The 27,250-nt window shown below is 26.5% G+C and overlaps 3 protein-coding genes across 6 annotated transcripts in view; all 3 read right to left on the bottom strand.

Moving 5' to 3' along the window:
• Positions 1-107: 107 nt before the first annotated feature.
• On the bottom strand, positions 108-2,647 carry Pex10 (peroxisomal biogenesis factor 10). The gene is made up of 2 exons (XM_074246573.1): positions 2,491-2,647; positions 108-1,919 (listed from the first exon to the last, which is right to left on the bottom strand). The coding sequence occupies exon 2, from the start codon at positions 1,911-1,913 to the stop codon at positions 1,083-1,085; it is 831 nt and encodes a 276-aa protein (XP_074102674.1). The 5' UTR covers positions 1,914-1,919; positions 2,491-2,647; the 3' UTR covers positions 108-1,082.
• Positions 2,648-4,118: 1,471 nt separating this feature from the next.
• Positions 4,119-11,849, bottom strand: Nachrbeta1 (nicotinic acetylcholine receptor beta1). Its single transcript, XM_074246407.1, has 5 exons — positions 11,308-11,849; positions 11,105-11,241; positions 10,886-11,040; positions 7,942-9,016; positions 4,119-5,044 (listed from the first exon to the last, which is right to left on the bottom strand). The coding sequence occupies exons 1-5, from the start codon at positions 11,363-11,365 to the stop codon at positions 4,880-4,882; spliced, it is 1,590 nt and encodes a 529-aa protein (XP_074102508.1). The 5' UTR covers positions 11,366-11,849; the 3' UTR covers positions 4,119-4,879.
• Positions 11,850-12,874: 1,025 nt separating this feature from the next.
• The window catches only part of LOC141529513 (furin-like protease kpc-1), an 83,829-nt gene continuing 69,453 nt past the window's right edge, over positions 12,875-27,250 (bottom strand). Inside the window, exons 8-13 of one of the 4 annotated variants that reach the window (XR_012479601.1) lie at positions 25,369-25,450; positions 24,993-25,203; positions 21,954-22,745; positions 20,933-21,211; positions 15,558-15,696; positions 13,670-13,808 (exon numbers count right to left, since the gene is read on the bottom strand). Coding sequence is in view for 3 of the 4 variants with exons in the window: in XM_074246074.1 (XP_074102175.1) it covers positions 13,363-13,808; positions 20,933-21,211; positions 21,954-22,745; positions 24,993-25,203; positions 25,369-25,450 (1,810 nt within the window). In the remaining variant the exon portion in view is untranslated. Of the gene's footprint in view, positions 13,809-15,557; positions 15,697-18,434; positions 19,092-20,932; positions 21,212-21,953; positions 22,746-24,992; positions 25,204-25,368; positions 25,451-27,250 lie in introns of those variants that run through there. The other 3 variants (XM_074246074.1, XM_074246088.1, XM_074246097.1) reach the window with 3 other exon arrangements.

The following is a 27,250-nucleotide window of genomic DNA, read 5'->3' as shown; positions in this document are numbered from 1 at the left end:
GTGAAAAATTATTTGTTAAAAAAATTCTGAAAATTAGGAATCAAAAAAAAAATTTTATCTTGAATAAATTTTTGAAATTAAAAAAAAAAAAAAAACGAACAATGATGAAATTTTAAACATATTCACAGTTTAATTAATATTTAACATTTGTACATTATTAAAAATTTTTTTTTAATTTACATAGTACTGTATAAACATTTTTACAAAAATATTTGGAATTTATTGTATAAATATACAAAAGTAATTGATGTTAAGTAAGAAGATTAAAATATTAATAGATTTTTCTTTTTCTCAGTAAAATAAAATCCTTAAACTTAGTATTTAAAATAATTAATAATCAATTAAGGTAGTTGGGCCCTGTAAAGCATCCTTCAAGAAAATTATAAAATTTTTTTTATCGAAAGATAAATATATCAATAATTCACCACCAAAATTTCAGATCAATTTAACATTATTTTACTTTGTTTCTTATTTTTCTTTTTATTCTTGTTATTTGCTATTATTTTCATGAGTTACAATTGCTAATTCATCATTAGTATTTTCATTTAGCAATTTATCTATGAAATCACTATGCTAGCTGTAAGTCATCTTGTTACACATCAAAAAAATTTTTTTTAATATACTAACTAATGTATTATTATTAACCCTGTTAATGGCCTAGGCTGTTGGGTTTGTTTATTTAAATAAAATAAAACACACTGTTTTTGAGTAATTAATTTTTGAAATTGCATCGAAAATTTCATACTATCTCTACCTCTGCGTGTAAATGATGCAATTTTGAAAATCAATTACTCAAAAACGGTGTGTTGAATTGATCTGAAATTTTGGTGGTGAATTATTGATATATTTATCTTTTAATAAAAAAAATTTCATCATTTTCTTGAAATATGCCTCACAGAGTTCATTTACCTTAAGAACCGGTCCCCATGATTGGAGCTTTTCATTTCTCTTCTAAACAAATATTTTCGAAAAAAAAAAAAATGCTCTGCTACGTAAAAGATTTTTTAATTATCTATTTTGTAAATTAATTGTAAATTAATGTAAATTATTTGTAAAAAAATTGTAAATTAATTATAAAAAAATTATAAATTAATTAAAGGAACAATCCTAGATGAAGTCAAATACTCTCGACAAGCTGGACATTGTGATTGGACCCTAGCCCATTCCGCCAAACAATTCCAACAGAACAAATGACCACACGGAGTTACAGCGGATGGTTGTGCTTCGAAACAAAGCTGGCAATTAGCAACGTTTTCATTATCAATACTACTTGCAGGCTGACCAGCGTAGTCTTGATCATCATGGGCCTTATTAAAGCCAGTCTGCCGGATTTGTAACACGCACTGTATCAGCGTGATTATTCCCAGGAACTTCAATCCCCAGCTAACGTCACCCGTCGGGCTCATCCCGAAAACCTTGGCGTAATCGATCCCGGCGATTTGCCGGCTGATGCTGAACCGGGAATTCATCAAGTAGAACAGACACTTCTGGAATACAACAGCAACTGGAATAAAAACTCTCGCTAGTTTTAAAATATTCAACCAAGCATTTTTATGATTCAAGTCATCGCTGCCAGCCGCAGATTGCTTCAACCTGTCGACTATTTTCAGCAACTCCCTTTCTCCGAAGAGTTCCAGGAGCAGGCACAGAACTCGAGCGTGTATGGGAACTATTTTTCGGTTTTTTATACTGGCTTGCGTTATTCCGGTGTACTCTTCTCCTAGAGTCAAGTTCTCCGAGCCGGATGTAAAGATAAAATACACAAATCTCACCATCTCGCTCTGCCATTGGGTGAGAACTTTATTGTTTTTTATTTTACTCAGAAATTTTTGTAATTTTCTGTCCAATTCTTTGACGAACTCGTCGTCTCGTTGATGAGCTCGTAAAATTTCAGCTTGATTGGCTGCTCTCATGGTTTTCTAAAGGCAAATTATCAAATAATTAATAAAATTATGTATTACACAGTTTTAAAGATGAAAATTGTAAAAATATTAAGATATTTTATTATTATTATTATTATTTTTTTTTTCCAAATAAATTGTTAAAAAAAAATTTCATAAGTAAAAATTTTTTTTTTTTAAAGAAACGCCTTCGGCAATTTACAACAATATATAACATTTTCATGTGTAAAATAATTAGTTAATATTTATATAAATTGAATAACATTTGTTAAGAGAAGATAAATTTAAGAGATTTGAGAGAAGAGAAAACCAAAAAAAAATATTAATAATTGATAATTAATAGGTAATCACTAATTGGCAATTTATAAAAAAAATAATCAATGTGATTTTTTTAAAATAATTTTCTAAATACTTGACATTTTTTAAATTTTTTATAAAAAATGAACTGTGCCATAATTTATTTGTAACAAAAATTCTCAAAATTCAATAAAAATCTGTTAAATTAATTTTCATCTCATTTAGAGTGTCATGTTAAAAATAAAATCCATAAATAGTTGAGTTGCAATTTCAGTGTCACTTAACAACTCACCTTTAAATTAGGAATAATAATAATAGGAAAAAAAATTTAATTTTTTTATTCTTTATTATTATTATTTTACACTGACATTTATCAATTTCTTTTCTCTTGTTTACATACAACATTCTGTTTTCACTCCATTTTAAAAACATATTTTAGGTTAAGTAATAGTCCCTAGATTTTTCTAGTAACTTATTTTTAGTGACTCTGAAATAAGTATGAAAATGAAGTAGCCGACATTTCAAAATTTTTAGAAATTTTTTATTGAAAAAATTTCAATTAAATAATTAAAAAAAAAAATCACCTGTATAAAACTTAAAAAACTATAAGTGTAATTTTTTAGAAATATATTTTTGGTTGGAAATTAATTTATAAAAAAAGTCAAAAATTTTTAAACGTCTGCTAACTTCAGTGTCATAAATAAGTTGGTAATTTGTCAGTAACTAAAAATATTTGAAATTAAAATACTGAAATTAACAGATTCAAAAAAACTAGCAACCTTGCAGTCACTATGTGACTGCCGAGACTTGTGAACTATAAATAAATAAAATTTTGCTTTATTAAATGATAACTCTTGTTAAATTTCACTGTACTTTTTTAACTATTGACGTTTTTAAAGATATAAGCTCATTCCGATGTTACACTCATCAAGAGCTTTCACTTGAGTACCCACATGCATTTTTGATATATTTTTCATATATACATATATATAATATATATAAATATATGAAAAATTGATGTGGGTACTCAAATGAAAGGTTTCGATGAGTGTAATACCGGGATGAGCTTATATCTTTAAAAATGTCAATAGTTCACAAGATACGAGGTCATTTCTTAATTACGTTTCTAGAGATAGAGAATTTTCGAATGCAGCCTAAACACTTATCATAATAAATTGACTATCGGTGAGAATGATATGAAATTTTGAAAAGGCACAAATTCAAGTCAAGGCCTTTGCAATGACACTAAATTTAACCATAAAAACCCATTTTATCATATAAATACACTGGCTACAAAATTTTCCTAATTCTCTTAATAATATATATAATTAAAATACTTTTTTCTAACATAAAAAAAAAAATTAGAAATAAATTATAAAAATATTACTGATATTTTATTTAATTATTATGTTGAAATAATTAAGCGAAAATTGAATTTTTGTATAACGTCATTAATTTTATTAAAGACGGTGTATATTTCTTTCTTCATTTTTTTTTTTACAAATAAATATTATTACATTAGCTTCAATAACGGTATAATTATAATTTATAATATATAATATAATTTTTTTTACTCATCCGAGTGAATAACTTAAAGACATTGTTACAAGTCCATTGAATCTGTATTTCAAATGACATTCATTTTAAATTATTCATTTCATTCAAAAATTTTTTTAGTTTCAAATATAATATTTTTACTTTGCAAATGATTTTTACTTTTTTTGAAAAAGTTTGAATACAAATTTAATAAAACTTGCAATTGTCAATAAAAAGGCTCGTATTAAACTACACAATATTTTACCCATACTTTAAGCCGGTTGATTATCATATATATATATATATATATATATATATATATATATATATATATATATATATATATATATATATTATAATAAATTCATGTATTTTGTATAATAATTAACTATCTTATTGTTACTATAAACTAAATTATGCAAATAATCGGCGGACTAAGAATAAATATTAACTATTACATATTTGTGACTTTAAAACATCTGAAGGTGTTTTCTTCTTGTTATTATATTGAGCATTCTTATGATCTATGATTATACAAATTATGCATGTATAAGTAATAATAAATCGCATAAAAACTATTTTTATTTTACTTAATAAATAATAAAATATAAAATTTAAAATTTAATTTAATCAACAATTAACAAAAACAGTAAATAAATTTTTCTACATAATTGTGAACGCTTTTTTTTTTTAAATTTGTCATTCTAATAATCTAATTATTGTATTTATATAAGGAAGACTTGTCATAAATTTCTTTGGGTTTTATGTAACAATACATTTAATTATTTTATCTTCAATGTCACGCTATTAAAATAAAATTTTACCTATCTATTGTAGTAAACAATTTTATAACAAATTATTTAATATAATATTTAAATATGATAACAATAAAAAGTAATTTAAGTTAATTACATTAACAATTTTTTATATCTATTATTTTGGATGAAGAAATAAATTGTTTTATCACAATTTTCGACTAAAGACTCGAAGACTTTCAAGAAGACATTAATTTTTTAAATTTACAATTAAAATTTTCCAGACAATGATATGCGTGACAAATAATTATATTATTTGTAAGTAATTAAATTTTAATTTATCTATTAAAGTATTAAAAATAATGAATTTAAAGTATCCTTATCAAGAAATTACTTTCCACGGTAAATTTCAATAATTCGATCTTGATCGACGTATTCGAAGATGTGAGGAGCGTCCATTAATATTCCAATAGTCCCAGCTGTTGTAACGATGAAGAAAATGTATAATTGAAGACGATCAATCACCATTGCGACGTATTTCCAATCTTCTCGTGTCTGTAAAATTAACAAGTTATTTAAATCAATTGCTGTCTTAGAAAATAATTTACATAAATTGAGATAAAAAATTTATTCAGCAAAAAATGGGACAAGAAATTTATTTGTTCAAAATTTTCAACAATTCAATTTTTTAGCTGAAGAAATCAAAATTTTACTCGCAGTAATTTTTTTTGTTCAAAAAAGTTCTGTAAATTTAAAATAAAAAATTTTTGATAATAATTCACACAAGTTGTTTATCAAAAAAATTTTTTTTTAAGAAGAAAGTTACTTTGAGAAAAATTTTCGATAAATATTTACGAGTGAGGTCAACCATTTTAATTTTCATTTTTTTGAACAAAATTTCTATTTAATTTTATTCATCTATTTTTTTTTTGAAAAATACATAAAAAAATTAACAATTATAGAAAAAAAAGATGATTATCACAATTTTAACAAATTTTAAAAATTTTCAAAAAATTTTATAATTTTTTTAGAAAATTGTGATAGTTAACTTTTTTTTTTTTATTGTTCGTCTTCTTATCTACGCGGTAAGAATAAGATTACACTGGATATCATCCTAGATTATACTGAGTGAAAAAAATTTTCAGATAGTAGCTAGTATAATCCAGATTATAATGAGTATAATCCAGATATCACTCAGTATAATCTGGATTATACTATCTATTATCTGAAAATTTTTCTCACTACAGATATCACTGAGTATAATCTGGGATGATATCCAGTAGGGTGGGTCAAAAAAATCGAATAATTTATTTTTGACTTTATACTCTGAAAAATAGGTTCGTAGACACCTAAAAAGAATTCTCTCCAAGTATAAGCTCTTAATTATAACGGGAAGGTCCTCCGCTTTGCGGGTTTCTATTTTTTTCGAATAATCAGATAAAAAAATCTATATCTCGCTTCCAACTGCTTGGAAAAATATTCCGTGGCATAGATTTTGTGAGAAATTGAATGCTTTACAAAAAAGGTCTCTTATGACTTTTTCAAAAACTCAACCGATTAAAAGATATTCATAGTTGAAGTTTGGCTATTTTAAGGAAAATATTCGTTTTTATTATGAATTTTATAAGTCGATGAAAAAAAATTATTTCGGATTGCGGAACTCATGATTTTGTAGGAAATTTACTGCTCTACAAAAATGGTCTCTTATGATTTTTTGATTAAGTGAAGCCGTTACGAGATATTCATCGTCAAACATTAACGAATATCAATATTTCCAGTTTTTGATCAATAATTCGATAAATTTTAATTTAAACTATGAGTTTCAGGAAAATTTACATAAATTTGAGTTTCGATCGATAAAGAAATGTTATAAACAATTTTTTTAATATTGTTTTCAGTCTTGAGCTTGTTTGATTGCATTAAAACAAGAAATTAGAGCATTTTTTTCGACATATAGCCAATGATTAGTTTAATTTGAAGTGAATGACATATTTCTTTGTCAAATTTAATATGAAAAGTATTGAATCAAGTGAGAAACAACCAGTATTTAACTTTTTTATAGATAAATTTTTTATTGAATTATCAATTGCAATATAATTGTCTATATTTTTAACATAACATTCCCAAATTGTAATAAAAGAAATTATTTATAGTAATAGCGTACTGTTATGTTAAAAATATAGACAATTATATTGCAATTGATAATTCAATAAAAAATTTATCTATAAAAAAGTTAAATACTGGTTGTTTCTTACTTGATTCAATACTTTTCATATTAAATTTGACAAAGAAATATGTCATTCACTTCAAATTAAACTAATCATTGGCTATATGTCGAAAAAAATGCTCTAATTTCTTGTTTTAATGCAATCAAACAAGCTCAAGACTGAAAACAATATTAAAAAAATTGTTTATAACATTTCTTTATCGATCGAAACTCAAATTTATGTAAATTTTCCTGAAACTCATAGTTTAAATTAAAATTTATCGAATTATTGATCAAAAACTGGAAATATTGATATTCGTTAATGTTTGACGATGAATATCTCGTAACGGCTTCACTTAATCAAAAATCATAAGAGACCATTTTTGTAGAGCAGTAAATTTCCTACAAAATCATGAGTTCCGCAATCCGAAATAATTTTTTTCATCGACTTATAAAATTCATAATAAAAACGAATATTTTCCTTAAAATAGCCAAACTTCAACTATGAATATCTTTTAATCGGTTGAGTTTTTGAAAAAGTCATAAGAGACCTTTTTTGTAAAGCATTCAATTTCTCACAAAATCTATGCCATGGAATATTTTTCCAAGCAGTTGGAAGCGAGATATAAATTTTTTTATCTGATTATTCGAAAAAAATAGAAACCCGCAAAGCGGAGGACCTTCCCGTTATAATTAAGAGCTTATACTTGGAGAGAATTCTTTTTAGGTGTCTACGAACCTATTTTTCAGAGTATAAAATCAAAAATAAATTATTCGATTTTTTTGACCCACCCTAATATCCAGTGTCATCTTGTTCTTTCCGTGTACTTTTCAAAAAAAAAATACATCAAAAACATCAAAAAAAGATAAAATAGAAATGTTATCCAACAAAATGAGAGCCAAAATTTTTTCCTTCTTTTGAAGGCAAAAAAGGTATCGAAATCTTTATTTTCTTCTTTTCCGACATTTTTTTATTATAAATCCACCGTAAAAATAAGCAGAATAAAAAAAATTAATTTGAAACTGTTAATTTTTGACCTAGTTATGGTCCAAATTGGAGTTCACCCCGCTTGTAAATAATTGCCAAGTTTTCATTTTTTCAGCTGAAAAATAAAATTATTTTTAAAATTTCTAACAAATTAATTTCCTGTCAGAAAAATGTCAATTTTTTTTTTTAAAGAAATTTTTACTCTAAATGATGAATAAAATTTCAAGCGAAGAATTTTTTTATAAACAAAAAACTCACCTGAATATAAAGATCTTCATTTCTAAGATGTTCAGCAATGAACTCAACAGCTTCAGTAGCTTTAGTGGCCTCTGGGCTCAGCAAAACTGACTCAGAACTTTCAGAACCGCGTCTATCAGCGCCACTTTCGTTGTTCCCACCAGCAGCGCCCGCAGTTCCAGTTCCAGCTCCAGAAGCGGCAGTACTCGAAGTACCAGTGTGATGGGCTTTGCGATTTATTTTACAATTCGGATGATGTAAGTCTGAAAGTTCCATTATTTCCATTTTGGCTTTGGTCATTCCTCCGGGTAAATTTTCCGTAGGACTGCCAGAGTACGTCGAGGTCGGAAGAGTCACATTGGGTATCTCCATCATCCAGCGAAGCCTTGTCTTCTTGGGACGGCGCATCATTAGCATCATCGGCAAGTACTTGAGAAATATTTTACGAATCATTTGAGGCATCCTGTGGGTCCTGGGGCCTCGGAAGTTCCAGTTTATTATTATTACAGTCACCAGAATACTAACGGTGTTCATTATGAAGGTGAATAAAAGGTACTTGGCAATTAGCGGCAGGACGAGAGAAGTTGGTGGTAATATTTTAGAGACCAGCAGCAGAAACACCACTAAAGACAGCAGGATACTTATGCCTAGAGTTACTTTTTCCCCGGCTTCGGCAGGTAAGTAGAACACCAGAACACAGAGGAAGGAAATCAGGACCGTTGGAAGGATCAAGTTCACTGTGTAGAACAGTGTTTTACGGCGGATTATTATGTAAAAAGTAATGTCTGTTTCCGTGGGAAAATCTCCTTGGTAAGTGTTCAAATATGCCGGAACGCTGATTATGTCCCAGGTTCCGCTCTTCCAGTAGTCTGATAGATCGACGAAGTTCTTGTCGTTGTACAGAGCCAGAGACACTTGGTCACCGTTGAACGTCCAAGAGCCGAATTTCATTATGCAGGTTTGCTGGTCAAATGGGAAGTATGTCACGTCGATTGTACATGAGCTTTGGTAGATCGCTGGTGGGACCCACAGAACTTCACCGTTTGGATAGATTAACACGTTGCTTTTATAACGGACTTCGTAGTTACCATCAGCACTGTAAATTTATTATTATTACTATTTACACGATAAAGGTGATAAGACACCGATATTGGGAATTAAGAATAATTTTTATTCTAAAGATGAATATAATAATTGAGGAGTTGAGTTTCAAAGGGGTATCTTTTCATTTTTGATTAATCGAGATAAAAAACTGGTTATCTCTAATTATAAATATTTTTATTGAACTTTTTTAATTTAGTTATCAAGTGCTTTCGGTTATCAAGCTACAATTTAATTCTTATCTAGAAATCTTTATAATTTTCCAAGTAATTAATATTTAAAAGTTGGAAAAAAAATGCTTTTTTAAAATTTTAAAAGATACCCTTTTGAAAATCAGCTCCTCAATTATAAGGGTAAAACCATTGCAATTAAGTATTTTAATAAGCTACCACAGACATTAAGGTCTTTAAATATAAAAAATAAGTTAGTGTTATTAAATAATATCTTTAAATATTTATAATAGTTTAAAAATGTTTGAAATATTTAATAATTTAACTTATAATATCTATCTAATATTTATATCTTACAAAAAAAAAAAAAAAAAAAAAAAAAGTGTAAAACTGTAAAGTTATGCAAATAAAACACCATAATAATAATATCAAAAATAAGCTTAATAAAAAAGAAATATTTCAATGGATAGAGTCAATTGATCTCTAAATCATGTTTCACTACTTGTTTTTATAAAATACTCCTTTTGTACACAGAAAAAAAAATTTACTTGAATCAAGTAAATAATTTTAGAGAATTTCATCTTTTTGATTTGAGAAGAAAAATTCTTAAACTAAGAAATTTTTCTTGGTTTAAGTAAATTTTACTTAGTTCAAGAATTTTTTGTCTTGATTCAAGTTAATTTTTTTTCAGTGTATTCACTTTAGAATGATACTTGTACTTTAAAATTATTTTTGATGTAATATTTAACAAGTTTTTACTTTCTTAGGCCTATGTACAGGTGTTTTTGTAACACTTCTATTACTATTGTATCCTAGTAAAAATAAATAAATGAAATCACTTATAATTATTTCTATAAAAAGTAAAACTTATCAATATTGAAAAAAATCATTTTTTTTTTTTTTCAATTTTCGCTTTTATTTCGCAGTTTTCCGCAGATTAATATTTTTAAATAAATTTAGGCGGGAGAATACTTATTTTAAAATTAATTTTACTATTATTTTTTTTTTTTTTGGTAATTATTTACAAGTGGAGTTAACCCCATTTTGGGCCATTCTGCTTGTTTTTACAATGCATTAATGATAAATGATGCCTTTAAAAGTTGGTAAAAATATTGGCTTTTATGTTTTTGAATAAAATTTCTATTTCATTTTTTTTTTATATTTCTGACATATTTTTTTTTTTAAATACATAAAAAAATTGTCTATGGCAAAACATAGGGCAAAATGGGGCAATTGACCCCGCTTGTAAATAATTACGTTTTTTTTTTTTTTTTTTTTTATTATTGACAGCAAATTTTAATTAATTAGCAAATTCAAAATAAAATTCTCCAGTTGTAACTCTCCAGTCTAAAATATAATTATTTAAATTGAAACTTTAGTATCCAATCAGAGTTTCTCAAGTCTTGTGTACTTTGAATGTAACGGATGAGTACTCTAAGTTTTGCAAGTGTTCTAAATTTACTGAGTATTCAGTATAAGACTCGGAAGCTCCCGAGTGTCCAAACTTTTGTTTGTTAAGAAGAGTTCAAGAGTTTAAAAATAACTTTTATAAAAAAATTAATATTTATTAATAATTTAGAAATTTTATAATTTTTGATTAATAAAAAATTTTGTTGAAATTAATTTTTTTTTTTTAAGTTATAAAATAAAATAAAATAAAATAATAAAAAAATATTGATGATAAATTATCTTACTTGTTAAATAAAACAATATCAGGTTTCCAAACTTTATCTGGAGGTAAACGTAGCACTCCGATACCACCGTAATCAGCCTCGTCCCATTGCAATTGATAATCTGTCCATACGAATCTCAACCATACATTCGATTTCATAATTTGATTTTTTTCGTTCTAAATTCAATGAATTAATAATTATTTTCATGTTTTACTCAGGTAATTGATAAAAATTACGTACCACATTGATTAGCTGGACGAATGCGAGACCAAATCTCACATGAACTTTCTCAGTCATATTTTGAACTGGTCTGATAAGCTTGTTGTAGCCTCTAAACAAATCTCGCACCAATCTCTCCTCATCTTCAGAGCAGAAGCCTACGATAACAATTATTGTTATTTATTATCTTACTTGGGGTGTAGTAAAAAAATTTTTAGACCTACCGATATAAAAAACAGCAGATATTAACAAAAATTTAAGTATTTTAGAGTCGATGTACATTCTGAGCAAAGTGACATCCACCCGACTGCCATATTCATCCACCGCCCACAAAATCAATAGGGGTTGTTATCTATACATTTAAATAATGAGTAAGGCTGCTCTCTACCTTTACATCCCTTGAAAAAATAGTTTCTTCTTACTTATCATTGTATAACTTATCGACTATTTCTTCTTGAAGAAAAATTATTGGTCATAATTATTATCTATATTATTAATATAAGAGATTATGAAAAATTTTGTCTCCAGGATAGTCATATGATAAAATCAGTTTTTTTTTAATGAAATTTAGTGTCATTGCAAAGGTCTTGACTTGAATTTGTGCCTTTTTAAAATTTCATATCATTCTCACCGATAGTCAATTTATGATGATAAGTAATTAGTCTGCATTCAAAAATATCTCTAGATACATTATTAAGAAATGACCTTGTCTCTCGTGAACTATTGACATTTTTAAAGATTAAAGCTCATTCCGATGTTACACTTATCGAGACTTTTCATTTGAGTACCCACATCAATTTTTTATATATTTCATATATTTATGTATATGTATATGTGAAAAATATATCAAAAATGCATGTGGGTACTCAACTGAAAGCTTTTTACGAGTGTAACATCGGGATGAGCTTATATTTTTAAAAACGTCAATCGTTAAGAAAGTATAGTGCAATTTAACAAAATTCATTATTTAATAAAGCAAAATTTTATTTATTTATAGTTCACAAGTTACGGCAGTCACATAGTGACTGCCAGGTCACTAGTTAATAATATAAAAAAATTTTTTCAACAAAAAAATTTTTTCAATTTAAATATTTTCAAAGATATTTACAATTATATTTAAAAGAAAAATAAAATAAACTAATTATTCTTCAAAATATCAAATCTAATATGTCTATATAGTTAGATCGTGATTGATTCTGATATTCTTACCAAAATAAATTCAACATACTACCAGAGGAATCAAAACTCGTAAAAATTTTGACTTTACTTCTAAAAATTCAGTTGCAACGTTCCTTTTTAACTAATATTCATTTCTGATAAATTTTTACTGACGCGCAAAGGTCCTTATAAATCTTTTCAGCCCTTATTGAATCGCTATTTTCAAGAAAAAATTATAAAGACGATTTTAAAAAGCTAAAAGTATCGAATTTCTAAACTTTGAATGTTATAAATCTTAATAATGGTTTTTTTTTTAGAAAAATATGACTGTAATATTTTTTTCTGACTTGTAGAGATTCTCAGAAGACTATCTGCGCTTGTTAATCCTCTATTTTGGAAGAAAATAATGTTAATACACGTTGAAGCGGCGAAAAGTAGCAAAATCAGTAAAATTTCGTACACTTAATTAAAAATTATATTTTGTGTTATTATTTAGGAAAAAAAAAAAAACTAGATTTTAATATTACATAAGTATTTATTGCTGTACACAATTATATTTACACGAGCTGTCAAAGTCTTTAACTCATACGTATAATAGTGTAATAATAAAATTTTATTCAACAGAGAAAAATATAAATTTTTAGCCTCGTTCTTTAAATACTTAAGAATCTTAAATTATTTAGTTTTAATAAATGTGATGTTTTTGATTTTAATTTTTTGCATTATTTTATTCAGATCTATCGCAAAATTTTGATAAATATTTTTGATTTTTTAAATAAATTATAAATAATCACAAAAATAAAAAAAAATATATTTATATTCCTCAATAAAAAAAAAATTTCCCAATTAAAGATAAAATTTTTTTTTTTTAAACTACAATTATAAAGAATGTTCATGAAATATATAATTAATTAAAAAATGTACCTGAGACCATTTCTTAATAATATTAGACATTTAAACTAATGACTCATACTCTAAAAATAAAATTAATAAAAATTTAAAGACAATTATTTTTACATTTTGATTTACAATTAATTTGGAATAACTAATAAAATAAAATAATTAATTTCCGTTACAAGCCAATTTTAAGTACTCTACATTTTACATAAAAACAATAAAAATTACTCGCTTTCAGACTGATATTTGTCAAGATTCTGATCGGCAGTATCTTTGGGATCAGCGGGAAGAGACAACTCGGTGTATCCGTACCCGTGATTAAAAACCCTGTCGAGTCTCCTGGTCGAAGAAAGCCATAAATAAATGACAATGGCAATCATAAGAACGAAGATAAATCCTAGCACAATAGTCATTCGGTAAAACCACACAGTTGATTTGGTCTTCCAGTCAATAGACTTCAAAATGCATTGAAAGTTCTCCATTTCCGGAGGAAGAGGATTTGAATCCGCGTGACATGATATGCAATCGATATCTGAAGGCCCCGAACAGCTCATACAAGAGTAATGACACGGAATACAGGCATTATTTCTGGAATCGTGGTCCACGTACGTGTTTCCAGGACATGACTGTACACATCGGCCTTCCAGGATGTACCAGCCAACTTTGCATTCTACAAATACAAAAATTTCATTAACATAATCAACATAATTAAAAATTACAGAACCGTACTTAATCCGTAAATTTATTACATATAAATTTAATTTTAAATTTTAACTCCTGCCTCTTGTAATTTAATTACAAATAATTCAATTTATTTTAATTATAAATTAATCACCGTTCCATCATTTTTTAATTAAAAATATTTTCATGCGATTTTTTTATAAAATCTTTTTTTATGAAAATTAATTTTTTTTTTTGACATGTACTTTAGCAATTGGAGGACTTATTTCAATAATTTTGGTAATAATAATAATTTTTTTATATTGAGAGCGGCATGATGGCCGAGCGGACTAAGTCATTATCCCGTTAGTTCGGTCGCACATCATGCCGTGAGGCGAGGGTTCGAGCCCCGACAGTAGTTAGAATAGTTCCAACACCAACCGTCGGGGGTCGCTCCGGTAGTCGAACAGTACTGGCATGGGTTTTCTCTGAGGTTTCCCTATCGCCACTATTCCAACAACCGACCGAAAGGGGTGAGGAATAGGGTAAATACAGTACAGAAAGCACAAGTCGGTCCACAGCCGCCGCATGGAGAATAATAAGATATGTGCAAGAATAATATGTTGATAATTGAAGGATAGTGCAAAAAAATTGTTGATAATAAAAACTGGAAAGATATTGGAATATGTTGATAATAAAAAAAAAAAAGTGGATAATATATTGGATTATGTTGATAATAAAAGTGGATGAGGTGAAAGATTGTGTTGATAATATAAAAAAAGCGTGGAACATATGATGATAATAGAGAGAAAAACTATATGTGGAGACGCTGAGACAATCAGCCTTGTAAAAACCAGAATTGGTATACAAGTAAAACTCATAATAATAATAATTTTTTTATATTAACTATAATTGTTAATCTACATTATTAAGAAAATAAGAAAAATTTTGTATCCAGGATAGTCATATGATAAAATCGGTTTTTTTAGTGAAATTTAGTGTCATTGCAAAGGCCTTGACTTGAATTTGTGCCTTTTCAAAATTTCATATCATTCTCACCGATAGTCAATTTATTATGGTAGGTGTTTAGGCTGCATTCGAAAATTCTCTATCTCTAGATACATAATTAAGAAATGACCTTGTATCTCGTGAACTATTGACATTTTTAAAGATATAAGCTCATTCCCATGTTACACTCATCAAGACCTTTCATTTGAGTACCCACATCAATTTTTCATATATTTATATATATTACATATATTTATATATGAAAAATATATCAAAAATGCATGTAGGTACTCAAATGAAAGCTCTTGATGAGTGTAACATCGGAATGAGCTTATATTTCTAAAAACGTCAATAGTTAAGAAAGTACAGTGCATTTTAACAAAAGTCATTTCTTAATAAAGCAAAAGTTTATTTATTTATAGTTCACAAGTCACGGCAGTCACATAGTGACTGCAATATTGCTAGTAATTTTAATAATTGCATGCGATTTTTTTTTTCTGACATTCACAAGCATTTTATATTTCATATGCATATTTACGATAATCGATGTTATTTTAATTATTTGGCTTGTTAGTAATTAATTTAGCATGCGAGTTTTGTTAATTTAATATATCTAGTAATTTTATTTTCATTAATTATTATATTGGTAAAAAAAAGTTTAGATAAGCGTGTAAGCAGTGAGTTAGCAAAGTGTGTAAAGAGAAGTTAGTTTAAATAATAGAGTAGTAAGTAGTATAGAAAGAAAACTCACCGTAAAACCGGTCAGGGTGAATTTGTTGTACGTGAAGTAGAAGAGTAGTTGCGGAGGCTGAAATAATCCACTGCAATAAATCTGCTAAAGTATATGGATACCTAGATAATATTCCTGTTAGATGATAGTCCTCTGGTTTCTTTTTAAAAAATTAATTAGACTTGTTACGAGTTATGAAAAATATATATTTATTTTTTATGTATTATTTTAATTAGTTTTATTTTATAGTTCATGCAATTTTTAAATGAAAATCGGTGATAAATTTTAGACATTAGTTTTTAAAAAAAGCTCAAACAAAAACCACCAAAGTTCCATTAAAAATGTTATCTTTCCCAAAAAATAAACAAAGCATGCATAAAATATATTTAGTACCCGCTCTTTATAATACTCTTTATAATACTATAAAACCGAGCCGTAAAAAATAATCTTTTAAGTAATAATAATAAAAGAGTCGATAAGCTAAATATAAATAATAAAAAAACGAAAAACAAATAATAATTCGCGAGAATAGTTAATATAAGCAGATAAGCCGTAACATCAACCGGAAGTCTTAATTTATACACATATAAAAGCTTAATTAGTTCAGATAGAGATAATAATTTAAAATATATGTTTATATATCTATTTAAATAAAAATAATTGCGTGCGGGTTACAGAAAGCAAACTTTGTATATAATATTTTTTTTTTTAATTATTAATTGATTTATGATATACAAATAAATTTGCGTATAAGATTCATTATATTTTTTTTTAATCACTTATTTAATTTATATTATCAATATATATTTTTTTATGACTATATATGCATATACTTGTGAAACATCAGGCATTATTACATTCACGCTGTCACTCATTTTTATTTTATTTATTATTTATTTATATAAATAATGACTTTTAATTGGTTACTTCAAATTTAATTTAAATAACCAGAAAAAATAATTGCGTGCGTGATACAAAGTTTATTTATTTATTATTATTATTATTATTATTATTATTATTATTATTATTATTATTATTATTATTATTATTATTATTATTATCCACCCACACATTTCTTAATAACTTAAGATATTTAAGATATGTCACTCCTCCAAAAGCAAAAAGATACATTTATATATATTTATATATTACATACAAACATTTACAATAAATACATTTACAATTATTTATTAATAATACATACACGATGGGTATTAATTAATTAAATATTACTGTTCTATTTCTATGGATTATAATTGTTATTGATAATTATTATAAATATTAATAACATTGTGATTTAAAATTATTAAGCGTTAGATCGGTAGTTTTGGAATGTTCCATATTATTTTATAATTTTATTTAATAGCTATTATGTCGAGTTTGATTTTGCCCATCGTGATGCAATTATACAATTTAAATAAAATAAAAATGAAAATAGCTTTTATTGCTAAAAAAAAAAATTTCATCAGTCCGTTCTATACAAATCCGACGTTTGTTATTTTATTATTTTCAATTAACGGCCTAAATATTACAATTAAAAAAAATTTTTTTTTTTCGTTATTCGGGTAGGAGTACTTTCGTTTGTGAGCTTGAGCGGGATTTAAATGGACAAGAAACTAACTGTAGACATTATTTTATTTTGGAAAAGCTCGAGTTAACGTTTACGACGGATAGTTTTATTTATTTTACAAGTTTTATCTTTATATCATGGACTATGCATCACTGTCGCTTCACATTCGTTATTTATGGTAATTTTTTAGTTATTCAATGATATGGCTATTTATAAATAAAGTCATTTATTAATATATTTTCCATTGAAAATTAATTAAATATTGTGCGATTCAATTTGTTATTCAAAAATTACTAAAATTCAGTAGATGTTTTTTTCCACCATTTTTAAGTAATTTTTTAATTTAAAAAAAAAAAAAAAAGAATTTTAATTAATGAATTACAATACTAAGCCGTGGGTTTATTAAACTTGTTCAATAAAATCGTAAATAATTAACAAATGAACATTAAGTGTAAATATGTTTCTTCAATAATTTAACAAACACTAAAAATGTCTAATAATTAATAATAATTACAATTATGATTATGATTAAAAATCACTAATGAATGATAACAATAAAAAGCAGAATAAGCTGCAATAACATTGTACAAAATGTCTATTTAAAGACACTCAATAGAAATAATCAAATTTAATCACAGATATTTATTTACTATTATCGATTTTAGTAATAATTAAATTATTTAATTACATCAACTATTGTCGATATTTATTTAATAATTCAACACTCAATTATTCGATTCGTTTATTGGTAAAATACAATGCCCATAATCAGTTATAATTACAAAATCATCAATAAAATAATTTCACACCCACAGCAGTTAATCGGCAGTTTTTAAATGTTTCGTTTTATTACTATTTTTATAATTAATTATGTCTCGATTTTTTTTATCATAAAAGGACGGCAAGTACAATATATTTCTAACACTTAAAAAATAAATTTTTACCGGAATTTTTGAGCGCATTGATGCATTAGTCCAATTAATAAAGAAATTATTTCACTCGTCATATAAAATATTAAAAGTCAATTAAATTTTTTTTTACTAGTTTAAAAGTTCGAGTTTGGTTTTTTGCACTTGATATTTTAAATATCGCCGGCGCTATTTACATAAACTGTTTTTAATATTCATTATTAATATTTATATATGTGTATGTATTAGTATATATATATATATATATATATATATATATATATATATATATATATATATATATATATATATATATATATATATATATATATATATATATATATATATATATATATATATATATATATATATATATTAGTATATATATATATATAATATATCGGTAAATGTATTAACGATTTATAATATTATTATCCACAGAAGGACTTTAATACTGATTCATTATCGCTTCACATTAAAAAGCACCCACAACTGTTATTTTAATTAATTATTATTATTATTACCGTTATCAATTATTATTATCAATATTTATATTTATCATTATTGTTAATATTAATTCAATTATAATTATTACGGATGTAAGCTACAAAGTTTTGTCCTGTTTTTTCTTCAACTTAATTATTTGGCAACGCTACTAATATTAGATACTAATCGGTTTTTGTTCGTAATTTAATTGCACTTTAGTCAACGTGAATTTTTAAAATCAAAAACAAATCGGTAACGATGAAAAGATTTGTTTTAATTCTAATTATAACAGTATAATAAATTTAAAAAAAAAAGTGTCATTAAATATGGTGAAGAAAATAAATTACTTTTAATATTTTTTTTTATTTGCAAAAATTTTTTAAAAATAGTAATTATATTAATGAGTTTGCGCGATTCAAACGGATTAATTACGTTTGAGATTTGTATCATCGGTACGTCGTGTTTATATTTCATCCAATTAACCTATGAACAATTTCACTTGATACTATAATATTGCCAGAAGCTCCAGTGCGTGCTCAGTGGATCCAACAACTTCAATTTTCCGTCAATGTTTTTTGTTTCCTTCTGTTACTTTGTAAAATAATTAAAAACCTTAAAGTAATTTTCTACAACAAAATTAATGTTAATTTTTTTACAAAAAATCTCCCCGGGACTCGAAACGCGCTCTTCAAATTAGTGAAGTATTTTTTCTATAATTAATTGTGAAAAAATTAATGTTTTTAATTGAAAAAAAAAATTATGTTTTTTTTGCAAATAAAATAAGTAATAAAAGCAATTGAAAAAAAAAGTAAATTGATACTAAAAAAATATTTGATCACTTAATGGCACAGTTATTAAAATAATTTGTGCTTTTAATTATTTTCTTATTATAAATTTATATTTATATTTATATTACAGGATTATTATCTATGTAACGATATGAATTTGCGAAGCACACATTTTATGATAAAAAATACCAACTCTCAAGTCGAATTGAAAAATAATTAATCAGATTTTTTTCACAGCACAGCTAGATAATAATTAAGATAAAAAGTATGTAAGATATGACTTGATTGCAGCACATGAAAAAATTTATTAATTTTTTCTTTCATTCTTATTAATATCAATAATAATAAACGTGTCTCGTTGCAATTTTTTTGTTAACTATCACCAATAGACACCATTAATTAGGATAATTTTGCTTGAGCAAATATCTGGGGTATTAAACACCGTAAAAAGCTTATTTAATAATTAATAATTACTCATTTCTCCTTGCACAAAAATCACTAATCATAATAATAATAATAATAATAATAATAATAAGATTTTTGTTCGCAAGCTTAATTGTCGGAGGCGGTAACGTTTAAAGTAAAATAAGAATCGCGTTTATCTTTGTCTTTATTTATTTTCTCGTTGATTTAATCTCTAGAGAACCGAGTCGAGACTTTATCAACAAGGTTATTTTCTCCGGAACTATTGCGTACTAGTAATTAATGAGATCAAATTAAATTGAAGATACAAGATAAATTTCAACGCTCATTACTTCGATGCTAAGCCGATTATTGATTTCATTTTTTTTATTTTCATTTGACTTAGAAATTTTATTAAAAATCCGAATTAAACTTTTTTCATTTCAACTGATTGGATAGAAATTTTGTCTTATTTTTCCGCTCGAATTTTTCTAAATTAATCATCAATTTATAAAATAATCGTTTAAAAAAAATTTTATTTTTTAATTTGTTAATTTAATAATATTTTTGCCTTGAAATTTTTTTTTTAATCCGTAAAATTATAAGAATAAAATTGTTCATTTTACAAAACGCTTATGTTCACAATTTAATAAACATTTTGTGTTTGAGTTTTTATGTAAAACCGAAAGAAATTGAAGTCATACTTTGTTAAAATTAAAAAGTAAATTTGTTCAAGTACTCAATTAATTCCCCTTGATTGAAAGCTCATTTAATAGATATCGAAAAAAAAAAAATAAATATTAATTACTATTTAAAAAAAAAAAAAAAAAAAATAATTCCATGTTGCTGCTCATCGATATTCACCACGTATTTACATTCACTGTTCATACAATTGTCGCGCGTTTTTCATTAAATTTTCACCAAATACCGGGTTAATTTGCATTTTTAACTAATTATTATATGATTATTTGCTCGACTGCTCCACACTCATCACTGCGTGAGCAAAATATAAATTATGGCTGGAAGTTTCATTATCTTATGTTTATGGTACTTATAATTGTATATCTGTATTTATTTTTATAATAATAATAATTATATCAATTGATTTATATATCTAAATATTTCTAATTTGTTTCGCTTGGCGAGGGCGATATTACGCCCTACCCAGCGCAACGACTTGATCACTTCAGCTGGGCTCTTTAATCAATGTATGAACAAGTAGAATTAACAATAGGCACCCACCTAGGCACCCGTTGGAGCCAAAGCTCTTACACGCTTTGCTCGTGTGGTTTTCAGTCGTAGGCTTCTGCACCTCGGGATGCGATATCATATCCACCTGTTGTCTCCACGAACCACCCTCGCCCTCGGTGTCTACCGGCTTTTTATCCTCCGAGCCGGCGTTGTTGTGCGGTATATCTTCGACTTCTATCGGCGCGATCGGCTTGTCTTTGTCCAGGTCTTCGTCGAACTTTAGGGCCGTTTCTGTGCCGTAGAACACCAAGCCCCATTCTGTGAGACTCGCTGAAAATAATTATTAGGATTATTTTTTTGAAAGTTGCTATTGTTATTTTAAATCATAAATAATTGGCTGCAAAAAAAAAAAAAAAAATAGAAGAAATAATAATTACGAGAAAAGATATCTGGTAATTTTTTTATAATAATAATTTTTTAAATAATTTATATATTAAAAAAATCTTAAAAATTAAAAAAAAATCTGTTGATTCCAATAAAAAAAAATTAATTAATTGTGACAATTAATTTCAAGCAAAAAAATTTTTATATTTTACTACTAAAGTGATTAAACTAAAATAATGATTTATAACATAAATAATCATGCTAAAAATATAACTAAAAATTTTTCAGGATTGTAAAAGTTTAAATTAAATAAATTAAATTCTTTACAACCACGCTAAAAAAAATAAAAACAGTAACTACCACACAAAAATAACAAAAAACATAGGGGAAGAAAAAACAAAATCTAACAAATCAATCTTGATTAACATAAAAGCTCCAGGTAGTTTAGTAGCATAGGTTTTCTCAGTACAATCTAATCTCCTAATAGCCTATTTAATCACCAATAAATAAAATAAAATAAGTAAAATAAATGAACCGCATGAGCTCTCGAAATGAAGAACAATGATAAATAATGACTATTAAACCTAAGACTATCAAACTACCTTAAAAATTAAAAAAAAATCGGTGAGTCGCACAACAATAAACAGCAACGAATTACGAAATGCATCTCTATCGACAGAATAAGTACCCTTGTCAGTGAGTTGGAGATTTCTGGTGTCAAACTGCTCGTCTTGGAGCAGATCGAGGCCTTTAGCACGCGTGGCATGTTGATTAACGCCCCTCACACCGGGATAAACCGGGTAGAGAGGGTACAGCTGCTGGATTTTAGGATACTGCTGGAACACCACTGGAACTTTGTTTGTCGCAGCTTTGGCCGCGGGTTCCATTAGAATGAGCCCCCTCTGGAGGGAGGAGGTTGATGTCACTGCATCGATAACTTGCTGCTGTTTCGGCTGTTGGGTTGTCAATTTAACAACCGGTTCTACAATTGATTTGGGTGTAGTGTTGCCGTTGCCGGGGCTGGAACTGTGTCCGGCGGTGATATTGCTATCACTAACACGGGGCTTAGATGGAGCAATGCGACTAAATGTTAATCCACGTAAGCTTTGTACTGTGGGCCGTACTGTCGGTTTATTTGTTGATTTACCATTTTTATGTTGCCCACGTACTTTGCTTTTTTTAGCAGTTTGATTCTGCTGGATGTAAGCCTGATTTAATCCACTTCCACCATTCTGGCTCTGCTGCTGTAGTTGTTGTTGTAGCTGGAGCTGTTGTTTAACAAATTTGCTGTTCTTGGCCTTAAGCCCGACGACATTGAGCCCGTTGCGTGAGTAATTAGACGTTTTAACGACTGGCTTTTTCGGGAATTTCGGGTTAATTCCGCTACCGGTTATGCTGCTGTAGAGCGCGAACTCCGTTGGGTCGGGTAGTGTTCCTGTACCGTAGAATATCAGCGACCATTCGTGAAGTATCGCACGACCTGAGGGTTTTAATCATCCACATTCATTACTCCGACTTTGGATTATTTACAGCGGCCAAAGGTTGCAATTTCAAACATTTATTGTTTAGGATTTATCGATTTCCGATTTATGCTGGTTATTATTTATTATTACCTAGTCTTTTGTTTTATTACTCCTTTTTCAAGGGCTGTGATTATCAAGAGGTGATCTATTTTTGTGAGAAACAAATAGCTTTAAATCATGAAGCTTCAAAGAGCTATTTATTTTCTGCTCTGATTTATTAATTATAATTCTTTGACAAACAAAGCTTTAGAAAAGAAATTTCTTCAGAAATAAAAAAATTAGAATTTTTTTTTTCATATTTTTAAAATATACACGGAAAAAAGTAAACTGTAAAATTCAATAGGATTCCGGTTAATTTTTATAGTTTCAAACTATAAAGTGGACATCAGAGTGGCAAAAATATAAATATTACAGTTTTAAACAGTAAAAATTGTCATTTCAATATACAGTCCATACTCTGAGGAAAAGGGAAACTCAGATGAGGAGAAGGGTATCTCACTCTAGGAGAATTTAACATTTGAAACAGTAAAAATTCTACTTTTAAAATATATATTTTACTAGTCCAAGCAAGTCAATAATTATAGTTTCATTTTTAGCGTTGCGTAAATATTGACGTTTTTTGTATAGAAAATTTAGTAGCTGTAGTTTATACTTTTTACATATCATGCAATCATTTTTAAGGTACAAAATGATAAATATCAAAGTCAACATTCTTAATTATTATATTTTAACATTTTATACATTTACATAGTGATTATTAAAATCAAGATTTTACTGTTTAAAGTGGTAATTTTTAGCAGTTGATCCTTATTTAATATAAATTGACTATTATTTATTACAGTTTACTTCTTTCCGTGTATATATTTAAATGTCGCTCTTTTTCAAATTTTTTCTCATATCTTCTTTAACAAATTCTAATTGAAAATTTTTTTTCTAATCTTTTTAATGTTAAAAACTATTTTTTTTTTTTAATTATTCAAACAGTTTACGTATGTGATTTTTAATTTTTAATTAATTATTAACCTTGAAATTATTTTTTTCAAAGTAATTGCATATATTGATTTTTGAAAAAAATTTTTAACCATACGAATATTTTTTCAACAATTTTTAAGCTCGGACCAGTCGTAGGTTTTAAAAATAACTAATTTTTAGCTGCCTAAAGAAATTTTCCCGCTTAAACTCATTAACTTTTTGCTTAAAAGTAACGACTTGAATGATTAGATAATTACCAGCAATGTAATCCAAGTAGAAAATAAATATTATTTAAAAGTACGGAAGTAAGACTTTACAGTAGTATGTTAAAATTTGCATAACGGATAATGAATTAGTTCAATTATACCCGTAACTTGAAAACTAAATACGGGTATGACCAAAGTCGTAATGTAAAAAAAAAAAAAATAAAACTACAAAAAAACTTGAAATTACTTATTTCAAACATATATCTCTGAAAAATATATCATAATAATATTTATTGATATTTTTTATGATTGATAATAGTATTAAAAGTTGTAGTTACGGAAAGTTTAATACAAGTATCAAGTTAATTTAAAATTTACTCACCGCATTGGCGATTCATACAATAAAATATAAGATATAATTTGAGATGATTATTATTTTAGTGAAAACGAAAAGCAGGTTTCAATAAAACGATATTAAATTAATACATACGTTCGTTCTCAGTTATAATATATAAGTAAGTTGATAAGACACAAACTCGAGCGTTACGTGTTTAATATGTTTGACTTAAGTAATGAACTAACTTTACAATAACTGACAGTTTATGTTAGTTAGTTAATTTGTTTGAGTAAGACGCGAAAAAAAGGATTTATAATGAAAATAAATACTAAAATTCACACGCTACTGTTAAGCATGTTAGTAATTTCAAACAACCACGTTAATTTGTCGAGCTATCTTACTGTTTGCCTAACTTATAAACAGATCTGACACGTATATTCATGAAGTTAATAAATTCCACTCCGAGATGGATTCTCAATCTTAACTTTTGTTTGCATAATTAACATATATAAATATATATGTAACTTGTATTATAATCAACTGTTATTTTTGATAACATTCATCGGGATTTATTTTTTTTTTTATTTTAACCATCCAAAAATTTGTAAGCTTCTGGATAGTTTTTAAAAAAAATTTTAATGCGTGTTAAAATTAATATTAATTTAAATAAATTATTATATATAACTTACCAACATATCGACCCTCATTGTGAACCTCCAATGTCCACGTACCATGTGGACGTTCACCCCATGTGTGTACCGACATGAATGGCCATTGTTGGAATCCTGTTTTTGAATTATCGTGTGGTCGCTTAGCGAGCAAAGTGCTTTTAGTTCCTTGCGGAGATGTTAGTGTTATCTCGAGATCTCCTCTTCTCGACGCTGACAATGTTATTTTTGCCTGGATATTAGTTAAATTATTTTCATTAATAAAATTTTAATAAATATTAAGAAGAAATTATTAAAATTATCAATGTAATAAAGTTACAAGTTGTAACTTCATCATAAAAGTTTTAAGACTTTAAATGGATGAATTTAAGTTTGTGGAATTATGAATAGTAATTACCTGAACGTGCTCTAAAAAGTTAACACCGCTGCATTCTTTTACATGGAAATCCAGGGTCAATTGACTACGCGATGGAATTGATCTATATTAAATAAAAAAAGAACATATTTATAAACATATTAAAAACAAAATTAGCAATTTAACTTAATCTATGAAATCATAAATTTTATTTATAAGTTTATGAGATCGCGTTCAAAATGCCATAAGGGCGTACACCGGCAAAAGGTTCCGGTGAAAAGCCGCAGGGCGTATAAAAACTTTTTTTTCGGAAATCGACGTAGGTTTGTCCGAAATGTGGAGAAACGCTAAAAAAAAATTTTATACTCCACCTTGGATGCCATAAGGGCGTATAATGAAAATCCTTTTTTTTTTTCTAAGTCCAAAAAAATTTTCAGTTTGAAGAAAAATTTTTTTTTGCATTTTTACACGTTCATACAAAAATACGTCGGTTCCAAAAAAAAATTTTTTTTTTATACGCCCTTATGGCATCTGAGGTGGGTGGGTCCCGGGAGCCATAAGGGCGTACAATAACATTTTTTTTTCGGGAATTACTTATTTTTGTATAAAACGTGCATAAATGCAAAAAAAAAAAATTTTCTTCAAACTAAAGAAAAAAAAAACAGAATTTTCGTTATACGCCCTTGTAGTTTCTGGGTGCCATAAGGGCGTATAATTTATATTAAAAAAAATTTTTTTTTTAAATTAATTGATCTTTATAAGAAGAAAAATTTATTTATTAATATTAGTTGAAAATTTTTTCAACATTTACTTTGAAGGAAGTAATTTTCATAGAAAAAATTTATTTATAAAATTAATTGAAGTCATATCAATATAAGTGAGTTGAACTTTGAGAACATCATTAAATTTAATCGATAATTTATTCTTATAGGATGAAAAAACTATCTGAGATCACGGAAGTACTTCCTTAGTAATTTTATACAATGGCCAATTAATAGATAAATATCTATTTTTACTCGGCAATATTCGATGGGATATTCTCTTGATTATAATTAAAATTGTTATTAGAAAGAAATCTTACTATGATAATTTTTTTTTTTTTTAATAAAGTAATTATAGAGATAAAAATAAAAATTGCAATGAAGATATGTAGGGGTATTAAATTGATACTATACTGATCAATAGTCGCTGAATGTAAATTTAATAAGTACTAGTGAGTATAAACGTAATACTAGCACAATAAAATGAACAGTAACCACAAACTTGAGGTTGCTATTCTCCGTGGATTACTTCGAAACTAAAGTTACTAAGTTATTTTATTACATCCGTTGGTTAAATTTCAATTGTTTATTGCAATGCTGAACTTAAATTAGAGGGTCGTAGGGCCAATTACGAGAGTTGAGGTGAGAAAACGAACTCTTTCAAAACTTTAATTTATATTAGATTGACTGATTGGCTTTCAATTTTATTTTCTTATAAATTTTGATAAAACAAAATTTTGTTTATATTATTTAAATGGAAAGTAAAAAATATTGATTCGCGAATTCTAAATACATAGTAAAAAATTTTGCGTTAAAAAAATTTATATTAAAAAATTGGTAATTATTCACAAGTGGGATCAAACCCATTTTGGGTTATTATAGGTGGAGAATTAACATTATCAAATTTTTCTTTTTTTTTCTGATTGTGTTTATGATAAAAAAAAAAAAAAAAATAAAGATTTCGATAGCTTTTTTGCCTTCAAAAATTAGAAAAAAGTTCGGCTCTCAGTTTTTAGATACGATTTAAAAAAAAAAGTTGAATATAACAATTTTGTAAAAAATTTGTTAAAATTGTGTATCAACTTTTTTTTTTAATAGTTCATTTTTTCATGTATTTTTCAAAAATAAATATATCAATAAAATCAAATAGGAATTTCGTTAAA

This window comes from Cotesia typhae, unplaced genomic scaffold (genome assembly GCF_013202065.1).
Source record: "Cotesia typhae breed Kobodo isofemale line unplaced genomic scaffold, CoteBio_Ctyphae contig_119, whole genome shotgun sequence".
NCBI classification, from domain to species: Eukaryota; Metazoa; Arthropoda; class Insecta; order Hymenoptera; family Braconidae; genus Cotesia; species Cotesia typhae.
The sequence above is the reverse complement of the archived record's forward strand: the minus strand, read 5'-3'. Positions and strand labels throughout refer to the sequence as shown.

Bases quoted from the DNA above. Each gene is read 5' to 3' on its own strand.
- Nachrbeta1 (XM_074246407.1), bottom strand. From the start codon at position 11,365: ATGTACATCGACTCTAAAATACTTAAATTTTTGTTAATATCTGCTGTT. The intron at 11,041-11,104 runs GTACGTAATTTT...CATTGAATTTAG, and splicing joins TCGTCCAGCTAATCAATGTG to AACGAAAAAAATCAAATTAT. The intron at 5,045-7,941 runs GTGAGTTTTTTG...TTAATTTTACAG, and splicing joins ATGAAGATCTTTATATTCAG to ACACGAGAAGATTGGAAATA.
- Pex10 (XM_074246573.1), bottom strand. From the start codon at position 1,913: ATGAGAGCAGCCAATCAAGCTGAAATTTTACGAGCTCATCAACGAGAC.